This window comes from Gossypium hirsutum, chromosome A12 (genome assembly GCF_007990345.1).
Source record: "Gossypium hirsutum isolate 1008001.06 chromosome A12, Gossypium_hirsutum_v2.1, whole genome shotgun sequence".
Lineage (NCBI taxonomy): Eukaryota > Viridiplantae > Streptophyta > Magnoliopsida > Malvales > Malvaceae > Gossypium > Gossypium hirsutum.
In genome coordinates this window covers 861624-879537 of record NC_053435.1, presented here as the reverse complement: position 1 = coordinate 879537, position 17914 = coordinate 861624, and the positions used below count along the sequence as shown (strand labels likewise).

At 33.9% G+C, this 17914-nt stretch overlaps 1 protein-coding gene across 1 annotated transcript; it reads left to right on the top strand.

The window, feature by feature from the left end:
- Window positions 1-608: 608 nt before the first annotated feature.
- Window positions 609-2089, top strand: LOC107930165 (gibberellin receptor GID1B-like). The gene is given in 2 exon segments (NM_001327311.1): window positions 609-665; window positions 1073-2089. Coding segments are annotated over 2 exon segments (1035 nt in total). The 5' UTR covers window positions 609-626; the 3' UTR covers window positions 2069-2089.
- The last annotated feature ends 15825 nt before the right edge of the window (window positions 2090-17914 follow it).

Here is a 17914-nt window from a genome sequence, read left to right as displayed (position 1 = left end):
GGTAGAGAAGAATGTAGGACCCACAATGAACAGTATAATTCCGCCGCCCCGCTATGTCGTCTCTATCGTTTCTGTTCTCCTCCGTCACATCTCTTCCCTCTCCTTTGACTCTTTTTTTTCTAAAAAAAAAAAAAACTTCCTTTCCCTCTCTCTCTATCTCTTTTGTATATTTTATATACTTCCTTTCTTTAAACATTATATAGGTAGACACACATACACTCAGATCTTTGCGTCCTCTCTCTCTGTTATTTTCCTCTCTTTCTCTCTTCCATTTCTCTCTCTCTATTTAGTGGTGTTGGGTTCTTCTGTTCTTCAGAAAGGAAGCGTCTCTTCTTGTTCAGAACAAAAAAGAAAAGCCAAAGAAAAGAGGGAGAGTATAGAGACTCAAGTACAAAAGAGCAAAAAAAAAAAAAACCCAAGAAACCAAATAAATAAAAGGAAGGGTGGGGGCAAATAGACAACGTACAAACACTCTTACTTTTTAGTGTTTTTTTTCTTTCTTTCTTGTTGTTATGAGGTTTCCTTTGGGAAGATAAGTTTCATTTCCTTTCTTGGGGGTTTTCTTTAAAACCTTTTGTTTTTGCTTTTCCTTCTTGGAGTTCTTTTCCAGTCTGGTTTGTTCGGCCATGGCCGGTAGCAATGAAGTCAACCTCAATGAATCCAAGGTATATATTTTTTTGGAAGATTGAATTGATCTGATGACTTTTTATTATTATTAATTTCTAGCGAAGTTGGTGTCATGGGGTATTTGACTTTCGTTTCAACTTGGGTTTCCAAAGATTTGACCTTTTTTTTTCCTTCTGGGAGGGGTGGGGGGTTTGATTGTCGGGTTTAACCGAATTTTTGTCTAATTATGAGCTTTTCTTGACTGAATAATTTGTGGGATTGTGTTAAATTATATCCTAGTCTGATATGTTGAACAAAAAGGTTTGAAATTTGAAATTTAAGTTTGATTTGGAGATTTTTGAATTTCATTGGTTGCTTGTTTTGTTTTTTTTTTTTTGGGGGGGGGGAGGTTGATGTTATTATTGGTGATCAAAGCTCCTAATTGTTTGGATTTGATTTTTTTTAGAGGGTTGTTCCATTGAATACATGGGTCCTCATTTCCAATTTCAAGCTAGCTTACAATCTACAACGCCGTCCTGATGGAACCTTCAACCGAGATTTATCTGAGTTCCTTGACCGTAGAGTCCCTGCCAATATAAACCCTGTCGATGGGGTTTTCTCCTTCGACCATGTCGACGGTGCCACCGGTCTTCTAAACCGGGTTTATCAGCCTTCTTCGTTGAATGAGGCTCAATGGGGCATGGTAGACCTTGAGAAACCTTTGAGCACAACTGAGATTGTTCCTGTCATAGTGTTCTTCCACGGTGGAAGCTTCACTCATTCCTCCGCTAATAGTGCTATCTATGACACCTTTTGTAGACGCCTCGTTAGCCTTTGTAAGGCCGTTGTGGTGTCTGTAAATTATCGCCGATCGCCTGAACATAGATACCCTTGCGCGTACGATGATGGTTGGGCGGCTCTTAAGTGGGTTAAATCAAGAACTTGGCTTCAAAGTGGGAAGGATTCTAATGTCCATGTCTACTTGGCTGGTGATAGTTCTGGTGGAAATATAGCTCACCATGTAGCCGTGAGAGCGGCCGAAGCTGATGTCGAGGTATTAGGTGACATTCTTCTTCATCCGATGTTTGGTGGGCAGAAAAGAACAGAATCCGAAAAACGATTGGATGGGAAGTATTTTGTCACGCTGCACGACCGCGACTGGTATTGGAGGGCATATCTACCGGAAGGGGAAGATAGAGACCATCCAGCTTGTAATCCATTTGGTCCCCGGGGTCGAAGCCTCGAAGGGCTTAAGTTCCCCAAAAGTCTTGTTGTCGTGGCCGGTTTGGACCTCATTCAAGATTGGCAATTGGCATATGTTGAAGGGCTTAAAAAATCCGGCCAAGAGGTGAACCTTCTCTTCCTAGAGAAAGCTACGATCGGGTTCTACTTCTTGCCGAACAACAATCACTTCTATTGCCTCATGGAGGAGATAAAGAACTTCGTCAACCCTAACTGTTAATAGTCTCCACTTAACCGTAACTACAGTCAGCGTATACATAAATCCTAAATATAAAGATTTTGCTCCATGTCCAAACATTGTTTCTGGGTTTCAGACAAGCAAATCCTTTTGTCTGTTAGGCATGGCAATGGTGAAGTACTTGGAACTATAGTGTTGTAAGGACAGTGATTCTTTAATGTTTCTTCATATTATAACCATAAATGACCTAATAAGTGGATACTTGTTTACCAAGTTAAAATGTTGAGTGGCCAACTCTGAAACCCTCCCTATTAGAAAATGAAATCAAATTTTGGGATCTCCATGAGAGAGGCATCTTAATTATGTGTGTGCCATGATCAAATAAAAAACAAATTTGGGATCAAAACATTTCAACTAATCATTTCTACTCTAATAAATACTTGTCAGCTGAGTAGAAAATTCAACTACTTCATAATGAACATTAACTTCAAATATATAATATGATGATTAATGGTAGCAACTTGATTGAATGCCAATCTCCAATCTCTTAGCTGTTTCCCCTAAACAAATTAAAACCCTAAAAAAAAAAAACTACATTCATCAAACAGTGATTGGGAATTTTGGAAGTACTCTATAACAAGGGACCACAAGAGATAAAAATGAAGGGGTATTGGATTTGGATGGTTTAATGGGCACTAAGTGGTAGGAGAAAGAGCAAGTAAGGATAAAGACAAGGAACCTTGTCTGTGTTTTAATTGACTTTCTAGGCTTTTGCTTAGAATATATGCTTTGTGTTAATTTAAAAAATTATTTAGTGTTTAGATTTCCAATGGCCAATTTGATTTTTTTTTTTAATTTTAATTTGTCTTATTATGAAGCTGTGGGCAGTGGGCATTGTAAATTAGCTGTTTATGTCTTTTGAAAATTATTCCCTAATACGACAAAATAAAGAATCATTATCAACAAATTTGTCTTTTTGCTTAAATCATAATCTGGGGACAAAATCCTTAATTTACTTTGCCTCACAATATTCTACTTTATTTTCTTTTTTTAGTCTTTGCTTGCCGACTTCAAACTTTGCCCCTTTCACACCCACATATGTATCTAGGGACCATTCATTTTTTTTCTTTTACATTTATTACCATTGCTCAAAATTTTACATCAGTCCTTGTACTTTAGTAAACTTTGAGATTTAATCCTTTATATTTAAACCCAATCATCAATACAGTTAAAATTTATTAACATTTTAGTCAAATCATTATTACCGTCGGTAATTTTTGTTAAAATTTGTCAATTTAATTTATTTATAAGAATTAAACTTGAAATTTCTTCAAAATATAAGAATTAACTTAGAGTGAAAATGAAGTAAAAAGTAATTATAAGGTTAAAAAGAAACGTTTTTTTATATGAAAATTTAACCTTGAAATTGTAAAAAGGATATTTGGAAATGTGATGAAAATTGATATGTCAATCAATTTACAAGGTTTTTAAATTTTAAACACATTTTAATTGTTTTTTTTATTTTTTTTTATTCTAATGGTAACCTATCAAACACATCAAGTGATAGATAAAAATGAAAATAAAAGCATGAGAAAATACAAGAAAAAGGTTTGATGTTATAGATATAACTCCAGAAAAGGGAAATGGAAAAGATTGATTGCTCAGAATTTTCTTTTTTCCTTTTTGTTATAGTTAAATTTTTTATTATATACTTTTATTGATTTTACTCTATTTCCTCTCTCTATATATATTTTTAAATATATATTTTTAATCCTAAGTTTTGCTTCTTCTTTTTTTAAAGATAGCCCATATTTGTAAATAGTTAATCCAAACCTATTTTAGGTCTGTCGATATTATTTTAAAAATAATAAAGATATATTTATATTATTTTTATATATTTTTTATTTATTAAAATTTTATATATGTTCATCTTAATATTTTTTAATGTTCACATTATAGTAGCATTATATATTATAAAAAAAAACCTTTCCAAATTTCAGGTGGGCCTTCGGGTTTAGGTGAATAATTCAGTCCATAAACAAGTTTAAAAACTTTTCAAGAAATTTAATTGGTTGGAATGTGATTCAAACATTTGGTACAAAAAAAAAATAGTTTACTTTCCTTGAAAAATTCTTTGGGAATTATTTTTCCACAAGTAATAGAAAGTGATTCCCTTAATAATTGGTGGGAAAATTTTTCATACGTATTGGTTTCTTGTTTTGTGGTTCTTTTAAAGTAATTTTTTTTATTTTATTCTCAACCTCTAAATTTTAATATGTATATTTTTTTTGTGAATTAATACGTATATTTTAAATGTGTATTTTAAATTATATCGTTTCATTCAGAATTAATAAATTTCTCTTTTAAAAAAATAAAAATAAAAAATATATAATATTTATTCATTTGTATAAAAAATTGCTAAGGTATATATTTCATATCATTATATTGAAAAAATGAATATATATTTTTGAAAGTGAAAGGTTAGCAGCCACTTGGTAATAAAAAAGAAAAGCAGAGAAAATCTTAAACTTCAAGTTTTCACTAGGCCAAAAGTCTATTTTTATTTTTAAAGTCTATTTTTATTTTTATTTTATTATTATTTTTATTTTTTTTTACATTCTAAATTTATAAGATAAAGAATATCCCACTAAAAAGCTCCCCCCCCCCCCAAAAAAAAAATGGAGAGACTTAAAAAGGATTTCTCTTTTTGCTCCTTTTTCATGAACTGGAATAGTTGGGTTCACATGAGAACAATGAAAATTTCCACACAAAAGTTTATTTACTTATTTATTCATTTAATTTTCATGAAAACAAAGAGACAATAATAAAGGATGGGAAAACACTGCATCTATCCAACAAACATCAACATTTAACTATGATGTTTGTTTTTATGTATTTGGTTAAGTGAAGCAAATCTGGGTTTTCATTTTTCTCTCACTTTTTTGTATTTGAGTTTAGTTTTAATGCATAATTTAGTATCTGAGTTTTTTTTATCTTAATTTAATACTGGAGTTTGATTTTCGTGTTTATTTTGGTACCTAAGTTATTTTTTCCTTTTATCGATTTGATACTTGAATTTTTTTTTTGTCTTAGTTAAATACATACATTTAACTTTAATGTTCAGTATGATACTTGAGTTTTTTTTAATACAATTAAGTATCTATACGTTTTTTACTAGAACACATGCGTCAAATATTCATTCGGCTACGTGATGCTATTTAGTCTAAATATCAAATTAAACATTGAAACCAAATTTAATGTACTAAATTGAGAAAAAAAAATTTGATTAGGTAATATTAATAAAGGCAAAAATTAAGAAACAGGTTAAAAGAGAAGCCATGTTGTTCCTAGTCAAACATGTTTCCGCATGTTTCCTGCAATATTTAGAGTACAAATATTAGAGATAGCTCCGACATAGACATAGTTCAATCTTCAACCGAATTTCGAGGGTGTCAAAATCTGGGAAGCAAAATGGTAATGGGGTTATTACCAATGGCTTCCTTGCAGTGTTGTAGGATAACATGTTAATTGTTAAATAATATTACTTTTTATTTATTTATTTATTTATTTACAGCTGCTGCAACACAGCCAGCTCTCGTCTGAATGTGTTTTTAAGTTTTGAGCTGCTCTTTTTTTTTTTTTTTTGCCACGAGTAGACAGTCATTGGACATTGACAGCAACACTTGATCCCATTTTACTGACAATCTTTCTCCATCTCAAGAAGAAGAACCAGTGAAGAGCCATTTTTTTTTCTTTTTCTTTTTGCTGCTAAATTGAAATTATTGATGCATGGAATTTACATACATACATAAGCCAAGGGAAAAACCCTAGCTTTTCTTTTTCAGCTTGAATTATGGTTCAAACATATTTAAAATACGTTAATTAAATTGTAAATACACGTATATTTATTGTATGGATAACTTAGACCCAACATTAAAGAAATATTCTTCTAATTTTATTAACATTATCTTTTTTTTAAAGATGATAGATTTAAGTTGTTCATGCAATATACGTACACTTGTTTACAATTTGATCAACGCTAGATCCGAACTAACATTTAACAACAAAATTGACAATTAGGATAAGGCAAGGACTTAATTGATACAATGATAACACTTTAAGGACTCAATTAATGCTTTGAAATTTAGGGACTAATTTAAAATATTGATAATAGTTTAAGGGTGTTGTGTAGAATTAACCTATATATATTATTTAGTTTAAATAAATAAAAATATGTGATAATAATAATGTTTGTAATTTCTAAAATGAACCATGTCCTGTCTTTGGTCAATTCACAAGCTAACACTGTGTAATAGTTTTAGTAGTGTGAGTTGTATTTAAATGATATAAAAAATGCATAAATATATTTTTATGTATAAAAAATATTAAATATAATAATTATGACAATAAAAATAATACAACTATGAGGTGGGAATGATATTTGTAATAACATCTAGGAAAATAGAAAACACAAAATCCCTTCAAAACATGGGCAGGCCTTAAACGAGTTGCATCAAGCCTTGTCCATAAAGGCTGAACAGGCAAAAACTTGGACCCATAGCCAAAAATAATAGGCATAATTGTAAATTTAGCCTTCAATATTTATATTTTTTATCAATTTGGACATTATTCTTTTTTTTAGCTAAATTTAATTATTAATCTTTCAAAAAATATCAAATTGACGTGATAACCCGCTTGGTAATCATCATCAACTTCATACTAACCTAACATCTGTTAGAAATCAAACCCACTCCAAGCATAATCTAGAAGCATGAGACGTGGAGCAATTTTGTGCCATGCAAAGTGCTGAAATTTTAGCCATACAAAGTGCTCCATTATTGAGATGTTTAGTGGCTGGAAATTAAGTGGATTAATAGCCACATTTGTTGTCACTTTATCAGCCTATAAATAGAGGCTTGAACTTGTGTTGTAATGAAGTAAAATGAGAAGAAAAAAGAAATAAGAGAAGCAACGTGAGTGAGAGTGAGAAGGTTAGCAAACCTTGAGTGAGTTAAAATCTAGCAGCAGCTAGACTATCTAGTCATTGAGAAAATATTTGTAATCTTCGTATTGTAATATATTGAGTGTGTAATAAAAAGTAAATTTTCGGCCCATCACGTTTCCAACAAGTGGCATCAGAGCTACGGTTCGGAGCTTGGTTCGGAGTTCGGTTCGTGTCCGGTTCGTGTCCAGTTCGGAGTACCTTTGGTGTTCATCTAACAAGTCGATATGGGCGACGTAATTCAGCTACAAGTTCCACAATTGACGAAGACAAATTATGGAAATTGGAGCATTCGAATGAAGGCTTTGCTCGGTTCGCAAGATTGTTGGGAGATCGTTGAAAAAGGATACATCGAGCCCGGAGATGCCGCTACAGAAGCAGCTTTATCAAATGACGCTAAGAAGGCGTTACGAGAAGCACGAAAGAAGGATCAAAAGGCCTTGAATAGTATCTTTCAAGGTATGGATGAATCAACCTTCGAGAAAATATCAGATGTGAAGAACGCGAAGAATGCATGGGAGATTTTGCAAAAATCATTTCAAGGTGTAGAAAAAGCTAAAAAGGTACGCCTTCAGTCACTTAGAGCTGAATTTGAAATGTTAAAAATGAAGAGCTCCGAGAATATCGATGACTATGCCAATCGTGTAAAATCGGTGGTAAATGAAATGAAACGAAATGGAGAAACTCTTGACGAGGTAAGAGTGATGGAGAAAATTCTACGGTCACTCACACGCAAATTCGAGTACGTAGTCGTTGCCATCGAAGAATCAAAAGATTTGTCAAAGATGTCGCTCGAAGAACTTGTGGGTTCTCTGCAAGCCCATGAGCAAAAGATGAAGCTAAATGAAGATAGTGAAAATCTTGATCAAGCCTTGCATAGCAAGTTGTCCGTCGACGACGGAGAAACAAGTAATAACTTTAACCAAGGAAGAGGAAACCGCAGAGGATACCGTGGAGGCTACCGTGGTGGAAACAGAGGAGGAAGAGGATCACGAGGACGTGGAAATCAATCATATGGGAGATATCAAGAAAATAAAGATTATCAAACATCCAACCGTGGACGTGGATCTAGAGGTCGTGGCCGAGGCAGATTTCAAGAAAATAAATCTCAGGTACAATGCTACAACTGTAACAAGTATGGACATTTCAGTTACGAGTGCAGATCAACACACAAAGTGGATGAAAGAAACCATGTAGCAGTCGCAGCAGAAGGCAACGAAAAAGTGGAATCAAGTGTCTTTCTCACTTACGGAGAAAATGAAGATCGCAAGAGAAGTGTGTGGTATCTCGACAACGGTGCAAGCAACCACATGTGTGGAAGAAAGGAGCTGTTCACAGAATTAGATGAAACAGTTCATGGACAAATAACTTTTGGAGACAACTCACATGCAGAAATCAAAGGAAAGGGCAAGGTTGTTATAACACAAAGGAATGGAGAGAAGAAGTACATCTCAGACGTTTACTACGTACCAGCTTTGAAGAGCAACCTGATCAGTCTTGGTCAACTCCTAGAAAAAGGATATGAAGTTCATATGAAAGACCGCTCACTCGCCATCAGGAACAAAAGTGGAGAATTAGTTGTTCGAGTTGATATGACGCGAAATCGTCTTTTCACCCTCGACATCGAGTCTGGAGAAGTAAAATGCATGAAGACGGATCTGAAAAATGAATCATGGTTGTGGCACTTAAGGTACGGACATCTCGGATTTTCTGGCTTGAAGCTGTTGTCGAAGACAAATATGGTGAATGGATTACCAAGTATTAATCATCCAGATCAACTGTGTGAAGCCTGTGTCAAAGGAAAGCAGCATAGGCAGAAATTTGAAGTAGGAAAATCTCGAAGAGCTAGAAGACCATTGGAAATTGTACACACCGACATATCTGGTCCGTACGACATTGAATCACTCGGTGGAAACAGGTACTACCTAACTTTTATTGATGATTATAGCAGAAAATGTTGGGTTTATTTTCTCAAAGCAAAATCGGAAGCCCTAGAAAAATTGAAGGAGTTCAAAGCAATGGTGGAAAAACAGAGTGGTCGATATTTGAAGATACTCAGATCCGATAGAGGAGGCGAGTATACTGCAAAGCTTTATGAAAGTTTCTGCAAGGATCATGGAATCATTCATCAGTTAACAGCCAGACGCACTCCACAACAAAACGGAGTTGCAGAAAGGAAGAATCGGACAATTCTGGATATGGCAAGAAGCATGATAAAAGGTAAACACCTTCCGAGAACTTTCTGGGCTGAAGCCGTTGAATGCGCAGTTTATCTGTTGAATCAATGTCCAACAAAAAATGTAAGACACAAGACACCAGAAGAAGCATGGAGCGATCACAAGCCAAGAGTTGGACACCTCAAAATTTTTGGATGCATTGCATATGCACACGTTCCTGAGCAACAGAGGAAAAAGCTTGACGATAGAGGAGAGAAGTGTATCTTTATAGGCTATGACAAAAGAAGTAAGGCCTACAGACTTTATAATCCTCTTACTAAGAAATTGATTATCTCAAGAGATGTCGAGTTCGATGAAGCGGATTACTGGAGATGGAGTGAAGAAGAAAAGAAAGTGGAAGGATTATTTTTCAACGAAGACGACAATGATGTCATCAACCAAGAAGAACAAGGCGATGATCAAAGTCCTGGTACAATAGCCCCTTCGTCACCAACCAGCAGCAGCGGAAGCAGCAGCTCAGATGAAGCACCCACAAGAACACGGAGTCTCAACGACATCTACAATTCTACGGAACCTGTAGAGACGCAGTTCGATTATTCACTATTCTGTCTAATGACAGAATGTGATCCAGTGACATACGAAGAAGCAATTGAAAACAATAAATGGAAGAAGGCCATGGACGAGGAGATTGCTGCAATAAGAAGGAATGACACGTGGGAGCTAACAAGTCTGCCAGAAGGACATAGCCCGATTGGTGTCAAGTGGGTGTACAAGACGAAGACCAACAAAGAAGGAAAAGTAGAGAAATACAAGGCAAGACTAGTCGCCAAAGGCTACAAGCAAAGACAAGGAGTGGACTATGATGAAATATTTGCTCTAGTCGCAAGAATAGACACAATTAGGCTTCTCATAGCGGTCGCAGCACAATACAAATGGAAAATCTATCAGATGGACGTCAAGTCTGCATTCCTGAATGGCTGCTTGGAGGAGGAAGTCTACATAGAACAACCACCTGGATATAGCATACAAGGAAAGGAGGACAAAGTCTACCGATTGAAGAAAGCTTTGTATGGATTGAAGCAAGCCCCAAGAGCATGGAACACAAGGATCGACGAGTACTTCCAAAGAAATGGATTCATCAAAAGCCCGCACGAGCACACCCTGTACACAAAGAAGAATGGATATGGAGATATCATGATCGTATGCCTATATGTGGATGACATGATCTTCACCGGAAACAATCCAGGTATGTCTGATGATTTCAAGAAAGCTATGACTAAAGAATTTGAAATGACAGATATCGGTGAGATGTCATACTTTCTTGGAGTCGAGGTGAAACAAATGCAAGATGGAATTTTTGTCTCTCAAAAGAAGTATGCGGAGCAGATTTTGAACAAGTTCAAAATGAAGGATTGCAAGCCAGTAGTCACGCCAGCTGATCCAGGGATGAAGCTAAGTGTTGATTCGACAAGGGAGTCGATAAATCCGACGTTGTTTAAAAGTCTCGTTGGAAGTTTAAGGTATTTGACAATCACACGACCAGATATTACATATGCAGTAGGATTGGTGAGCAGATTCATGGAGAAGCCGAAGCAAGACCACTTAATTGCCGCAAAAAGAATTTTGAGATATATCAAAGGTACGATGAACCATGGTTTATTCTATACCCACTCATAAGATTCAAAATTAGTTGGCTACTCAGATAGCGATTATGGGGGAGACTTGGATGATCGGAAAAGCACTTCCGGATATGCATTCCACATCAGTTCCGCAGTTTTTTCATGGTCGTCAAAGAAGCAACAAACAATTGCTCTCTCAACATGTGAAGCAGAGTATATGGCCGCAGCAACTTGTACATGCCAAGCAATGTGGTTGAAGAATATTTTGGGAGAAATAGGTGTTTCAAATGAAGGTCCAATTACCATCTACGTTGACAACAAATCCGCTATATCACTTGCCAAGAATCCGGTGTCGCACAGCCGAAGCAAGCACATCGATACGAAGTATCATTTTATCCGAGAGCAAGTGAAAAACAAAAACGTGGAGTTGGTCCATTGCAGGACAGAAGATCAACTGGCAGATATTTTCACAAAGCCGTTGAAAGTGGAGACATTCAACAAATTCAAAGAGAAGCTCGGTATGAAAGTTGGGTTTGAGGGGGAGTGTTAGAAATCAAACCCACTCCAAGCATAATCTAGAAGCATGAGACGTGGAGCAATTTTGTGCCATGCAAAGTGCTGAAATTTTAGCCATACAAAGTGCTCCATTATTGAGATGTTTTGTGGCTGGAAATTAAGTGGATTAATAGCCACATTTGTTGTCACTTTATCAGCCTATAAATAGAGGCTTGAACTTGTGTTGTAATGAAGTAAAATGAGAAGAAAAAAGAAATAAGAGAAGCAACGTGAGTGAGAGTGAGAAGGTTAGCAAACCTTGAGTGAGTTAAAATCTAGCAGCAGCTAGACTATCTAGTCATTGAGAAAATATTTGTAATCTTCGTATTGTAATATATTGAGTATGTAATAAAAAGTAAATTTTCGGCCCATCACGTTTCCAACAACATCCTTCCCTAGAAGACTAAAGGATTAACTTAAAGCATAAATATCAAATGAATTTCAACAAATACTGGACTTGTAGCCCAAAAATCAGCTCTTTTGCTGTTATAATGAATGACACTTTTTTTTTAATACATAGTCAAAAGAAAATAGAAACTGTATCAAGATGCAGTAAAGCTTGGCGTAGGAACAACTTGCATTGCAATCTGGAACCTGCTGAAGTTCTTTGTCTGATGATATTGGGGTTGATCGTTTGCCTGACCTGTTGCTGTTTGCGGCAACGGTAACGCTAAGAGGTCACTCACAGGTGTATTTGAGCGGAGCAGTGATTGGTTTGGAGATATAAAGGATTCCTGGTTGACTCTGGTGTTAGCGTTGGTTTCCTCGGTTTGATATACTGAACAAAGGTACTTGCAATATCCTGAAATTGCATAAACAGTCTGTAAAGGGTTAGCGGTGTTGCTCGAAAAGCAGATGGATTTGCTTTGGATCCAGATTTGCCAAAGAGTAATAATGAATTTTCTGTATTTAAAATGGCGGTCATACTCATACCTATCAAATTTTAAATCCCCCACCCAACTTACAATCCATCCCTGTATATCAGAAGCCTGTAGCTTTTGGGCATGAACTAGACCGCTCGTGCAAAAGATGGTCTAGTGTTTTATCTTCCGTGAAACACGGTGGGCAACGAGAATCGATACCAGGTATATCTTTATCAAGTTCTGCTCGAATTGGCAAGCAGTTGTTGCAGATAGTTTTATACGCCATTTGTTAGCCTCTTTGACCGTGAGATTACCTGAGTAGTTGAACTTTCAAACAAATCTGTCACCCTGTTGGAACAAGGAGAATGATCTGGACCATAATTCCGTCTTCCAATGATGGTCCCATGAGCGTAGATTCGATGTTGGTATTCCTAGATTAAGGATAATCCATTGTCCACAATCGATACGTTTCCACCATCCCAAGTTTGAATGTCAATTCCCTGGAAACAAATGTCGCCTCCTTTTAAGTTACTTTTCCAAATGTCGGGGACAATATTTCGCCAGTAGTATTCTTGAAATAAAGGATTGAAGTTCCGCCATAATAGATATGCTTCCGAAAAAAAATCCATCCCTATAGCAATATTTGCACATCAATCCCACTACTTACTCGACCTTATATATGTCTGTAACAAGATACTCATATATGTTTTGTATATATAACAATCCGATTTTAGACCGAATTTAATAACACAAACTGTTTGGAAAGTTATAACGAAAAAGTTACGAGACAAATACGGGTTAAGAAATAGAAATAATTAGTAGTTAAACTGATTAAGTCATTAAAGTAAATAGTACAAAGACTAAATTACAAAGTGACTAAAATAATTGAAGTTTAGAACAAGTCCTTAGTGTGAAATTGATCCATGGTTTAGTAAATAATTTTACCATTAATAATATGAGTTAGAGGAGATCGCATAGCCATTGAGTTTTATTTTTTTAATTCGATTGAGTAAATAATGAGGTACGAGCGTTTCAAGCATTAGGAATTCAAAGGATTAAATTGTAATAAATGTATTCATGTTTAAATTATTGTAGATTATGTTTGAATTATGTGATTAATGAATTTTTGTATTCGAGTTTAATTTCATAGTTAAAGACAATGTACGACTGGCTCGAGACAAAGGGAAAGCCAAAGTCGTTGACAAATAGTCATTTCTAGTTTGTGCTTCTATAATTCTCTTTCAATAACTAGTTCATAGTCTAGTAAGACGTTATAAACGAATATGAAATAAATGTCCAGGTAATTGTATCTTTCCCCAAAAAAATAAGAGATGATGAATTTGATGTTATGATTGTCAAAATTGAACTATGAATGATTACATTGTGATTTATATATATGCATGCACGCATGTACATATATGTTTGATATAGATGTATATATGTTATTGAGATCTTGATATCATGTTGAATTATGTTATAATTGTGATAATATTGATCATGCCCCTTAAACGATGTTAGACGTAATTTGAGTATATTTGGCATGCCATAGGGTCACCAGTATCAGTGATTTATTAGCCCCAATTCCCAGATGGTCGTGAGTAGTCCCAATTTTCGGAGATTCGTGGACATATATTGACATTCAGATTGAGTAGTCTCAATTCCAAGAGGGTCGTGGACTTACTCGTTATATAGATACAAGTATTCGCCCTAATGTCTATCGTCGATTTATAGGGGTCGAAATGAGTAAGTATTGCAAATGATAATGTATGACATGTTGAAATATTGAACATATCACAATATGAAATTATGAGATATTGAAATAAGTATCAAACAAGAAAGTTTGGGAATGATATGATTATTGATATTGTGATAAAGTAAAGTAATATAGTTGATGTCATATTCATATATTTGCTTTAATTTAATATTAATATATTGGTTTTGAATTATATTAGCACTACTGAGTATTCAATATTCAATGTACTGTATTGTTTGTTTCCGTGTACATGTTTCGGATGAGAGTTGACGTATATTAGAAGTAGTCAAGCATCCAACTCAATAACTCAGCTTGGGAAACATCTTGTTACCTCTTTTGTATGTATTTATGTGTTTTGGTTATATGACATGTACCTAGGTTATTTGAGATTGTTGCTTAAGTTAATATTTTGGCATATTTGGTACTTGACCTATAAGGTCTTTGAAGTTGAATTTCATCCTTTAATTAGTAGTCATTCATGTTTGTTTATATAGGTGTGAATTATGCAAATTAGTTGGTTATGCTTTGATGCATGAAATTGTTATGGTTTGATTATGTTTAAATGTATTTTGCATGTGCCAATTGGTTTATTTGAGTTTGTGTAATGTTTAGGTATGTTTGAAGAAGTTTTGGATATGATTTAGTCACTTTGAAACATTCAACCTAGGCTAATTTATCATAAAGTCTCGAGACAGGAAGAACATGTCTCGAGGCTTTAAGAATAAATTTTACTATATGGGATATTACATTAGACTTGGTCCAGAGATCAACCTTATAGGTCTCGAGACAACTTGACTTATGCCTCAAATCAAAGTGGCCTCTGTCTCGAGACAAGGGCACATCAAAGCTAAATTAGTTTTGTCCTAGTCCATGTAATGACTCAAAATCCACGGGCACCGGAAAAGTGAGTTATAGGGCCTCTGTCTTAGTGAAATAAGTTCGAAAATAATTATTAAAAATATTTATGAGCCTAGTGGTGTGTCTAATTAGGATTTAATTAGGTGAAATTAGCTTAATTTAGAATAATTAGCAAAAAGAACTAAATTGAAAAAGGGGTAAAAGTTTAATTCTAAAGTAATAGAAAATAAAAAGGATCAAAATGGCAATTAAGCCATTTACATAAATTGAGGCGGCAAATGGAAGAAAAATCAAGATTTTTCTTGAATGTATGTATTATTATATATTAAAATTATTATTATTATGGTTTTATAATTATTATGATTATTTAATGAATATTATATTTTAAATAAATTAAATAGTTGATAAATATATGGTAATAAAATATACATGTGTAAAAATTATATTGGTACATTTGTAATTTAAATACTAAATTACTTATAATTTAAGTAAAAAGATATTTGTTAATTAAATAATTAAATTATTAAATTATGAGATTTTTGTTTGAGAAACAAATTAAATAATGACAAATGTAATAAAATTATTGGTACAAATGTAGAATTAAATATGTGTACAATTGTAAAATATGTAAATGATGTTAAAATAGATATTTAAAATAAATATATTATAATATATGCTAATTAAATAAGTAAAGCAAATAAATATAAAAGAGAAATAAAGAAACAAAAGGGAATAGAAACAGAATTGAAAACGGGAAGCAGGGGAGAAAAAAGAAAGAAAAAGGGAAAGAAAAATAAAAGAGAAAACTAAGGATTTGAAGCTTGGAGTTAATTTGTTTAGTCAATTAAGTCCTTTTTAGTTAATCTTGATGTTTTTGAAGCTTTGAAACAAGATTTTGATGAAATTAAGTTGATAGTTCAAGAGTTCATATGTTTCCAAATATGGTTCATGTTGGACAAATTATGGAATTAGGGATTTAATTGAATGAATTCTAAGTTAGAATTGATTAAGGGATTAAATTGTAAACTAGGCTATAAGTTTTATGTTGTAGGGACTAAATTGAAGAAATTTCGAAATTAGGGAAATATGCAGGAAATTTTATAGTTAAATATAAGTTTAGACAAAATTTGAATAGAAAAAGAGAGTGAATTGGATTAAGAAAATAATTAAGTTTAGTTAGGATTAAATTGGGAATAAGGTAGGAATTGTTTAGAAATTTAATTATTTATTATAATTAATGCTGTAAATAATAATGTAAATTACTATTATTTTCGTAGCCAACTAAGAACCTGAAGCATCAGCATCGAAAGGAAAGGAGAAAGTCATCGAGGACTAAAACGGGAGAATTACGGTGTGTATTACTATAATTCGAATTTTAATTATTATTGATTGCTGAATTTTTAATTGTTATGTATGGTAAGTAAGACTTGAGGTAAGTATGTGAAATTGATATGAATATTGAGTGAAAATGAAAGTGATGCAAATTGAATTAAATTGAATAGAATAAGTGAATTATGGAATATGTGATTATTTGAAAAGTGTATTGATGGAAAAATGAATGGTGATTTGAATTGTGAATTGAAAGTGATATGGAATTGAGAAAGTGAATTGAATACCCTATTAACTAGTCGGGCTGAGTCGGATATAGTTGGCATGCCATAGGATTAGAAGTGTTCAGGGATGCTTCGGCCTCGAGTCGATGGGACACTGGGTGTCAACTATTACTTCGAACTATCCGATAAGGCACTGGGTGCCATATTGGTGTGTTTGGTTGGATCCGTGTATCTGCCAAAGTCCGAGTTACGTTAATAGGGTGAAAAATTGAAATGTGAATTTAAGGCATTGAAAAAAAAAAAGAAATTGAATTATGAATAGAAATTGGAATTGTGATAGAAAGAGAAAAGTATGAGCTAAATGTTCACAAGTGGTTTAAATTCAAGTTTGTGAAAAATACATTGATTGACGAATGATTAAATTGAATTGTTATTATGAAATGATGAAAATAAAAATAAAAATAAAGTATGAATTAGTATTTAAGAAATTAATTGTTATGTAATTTAATATTTATATTTTTATTATTGATGATATATTTTGAATTATGGTAATACCACTGAGTATATCCATACTCAGCGTACGGTTGTTTCCGTGCGCAGGTTAGTAGAAGTCAAGTGTCCCGGCTCAGCATCCAAAACAATCTCGACTCCAACACAAATTTGGTGATGTATATTTTTCTTTTGGGTAAAGGTGGCATGTACATAGGTGTTGTTTAGTCACTTGAATATGTATATTACTTTGGGTAGTGAAGGATGAATTATAAGATTTAGATGGTTAAATGAATGAAGTTTTTAATCAATTTAGAATGATGCTATGATAGTTATTAAGTTAAAAATTATGTTAATGATATAAATATTAGTTATATGAATGTGAAACATTGGTGTTGGTTGTTTTGGTTTGAATTTGCAGGGGGTTTTAGGTAAAAATAAGCAGAAATGCTGCCGAAATTTTTTTTATAAAAAAAAATTCCCGGAATACTCAAACAAGTCCCGTTCTACTTTTAATACGTCGAGAGTCCAATATAGGGACTTAATTATTATATTATACTATGAAAGTTATATTAATTGTAAATTATTCGTAAGTTGTCTAATATGTCTGGTAATGCCTCATAACCTCGTTCCGGCGACGGTTTAAGGTTAGGGGGTGTTACAGTCCAAGTCTCGAGACAAGAACCCATTATCTCGAGACATTCAAACATTGAAGCTAAAATAAGAAAATAAGGGAGGTTTAGGTTAAGGTTGAAGTTCAGGTGCAAAGGGAACAGGAGGTGGAGGAGGAATAACGAAACTGATTTAATGTTTGGAAAAAAAAAGGCCTTTTGTGTTGGCCTTCCTTCCCTAGCAAACACTTGCTTTGGTTAAACTTTTTATTCTCTTTCAGGTTCTTGTCTTTGTTCATGTCCACATTCTTTAGAAGGCCTTAGATTTGCAGGTCCTTTCGACTCGCTATGGGCCAAAAGTGGGAATTGTAACACCCCACACTCAACCCAACCACCATATTCAAATGT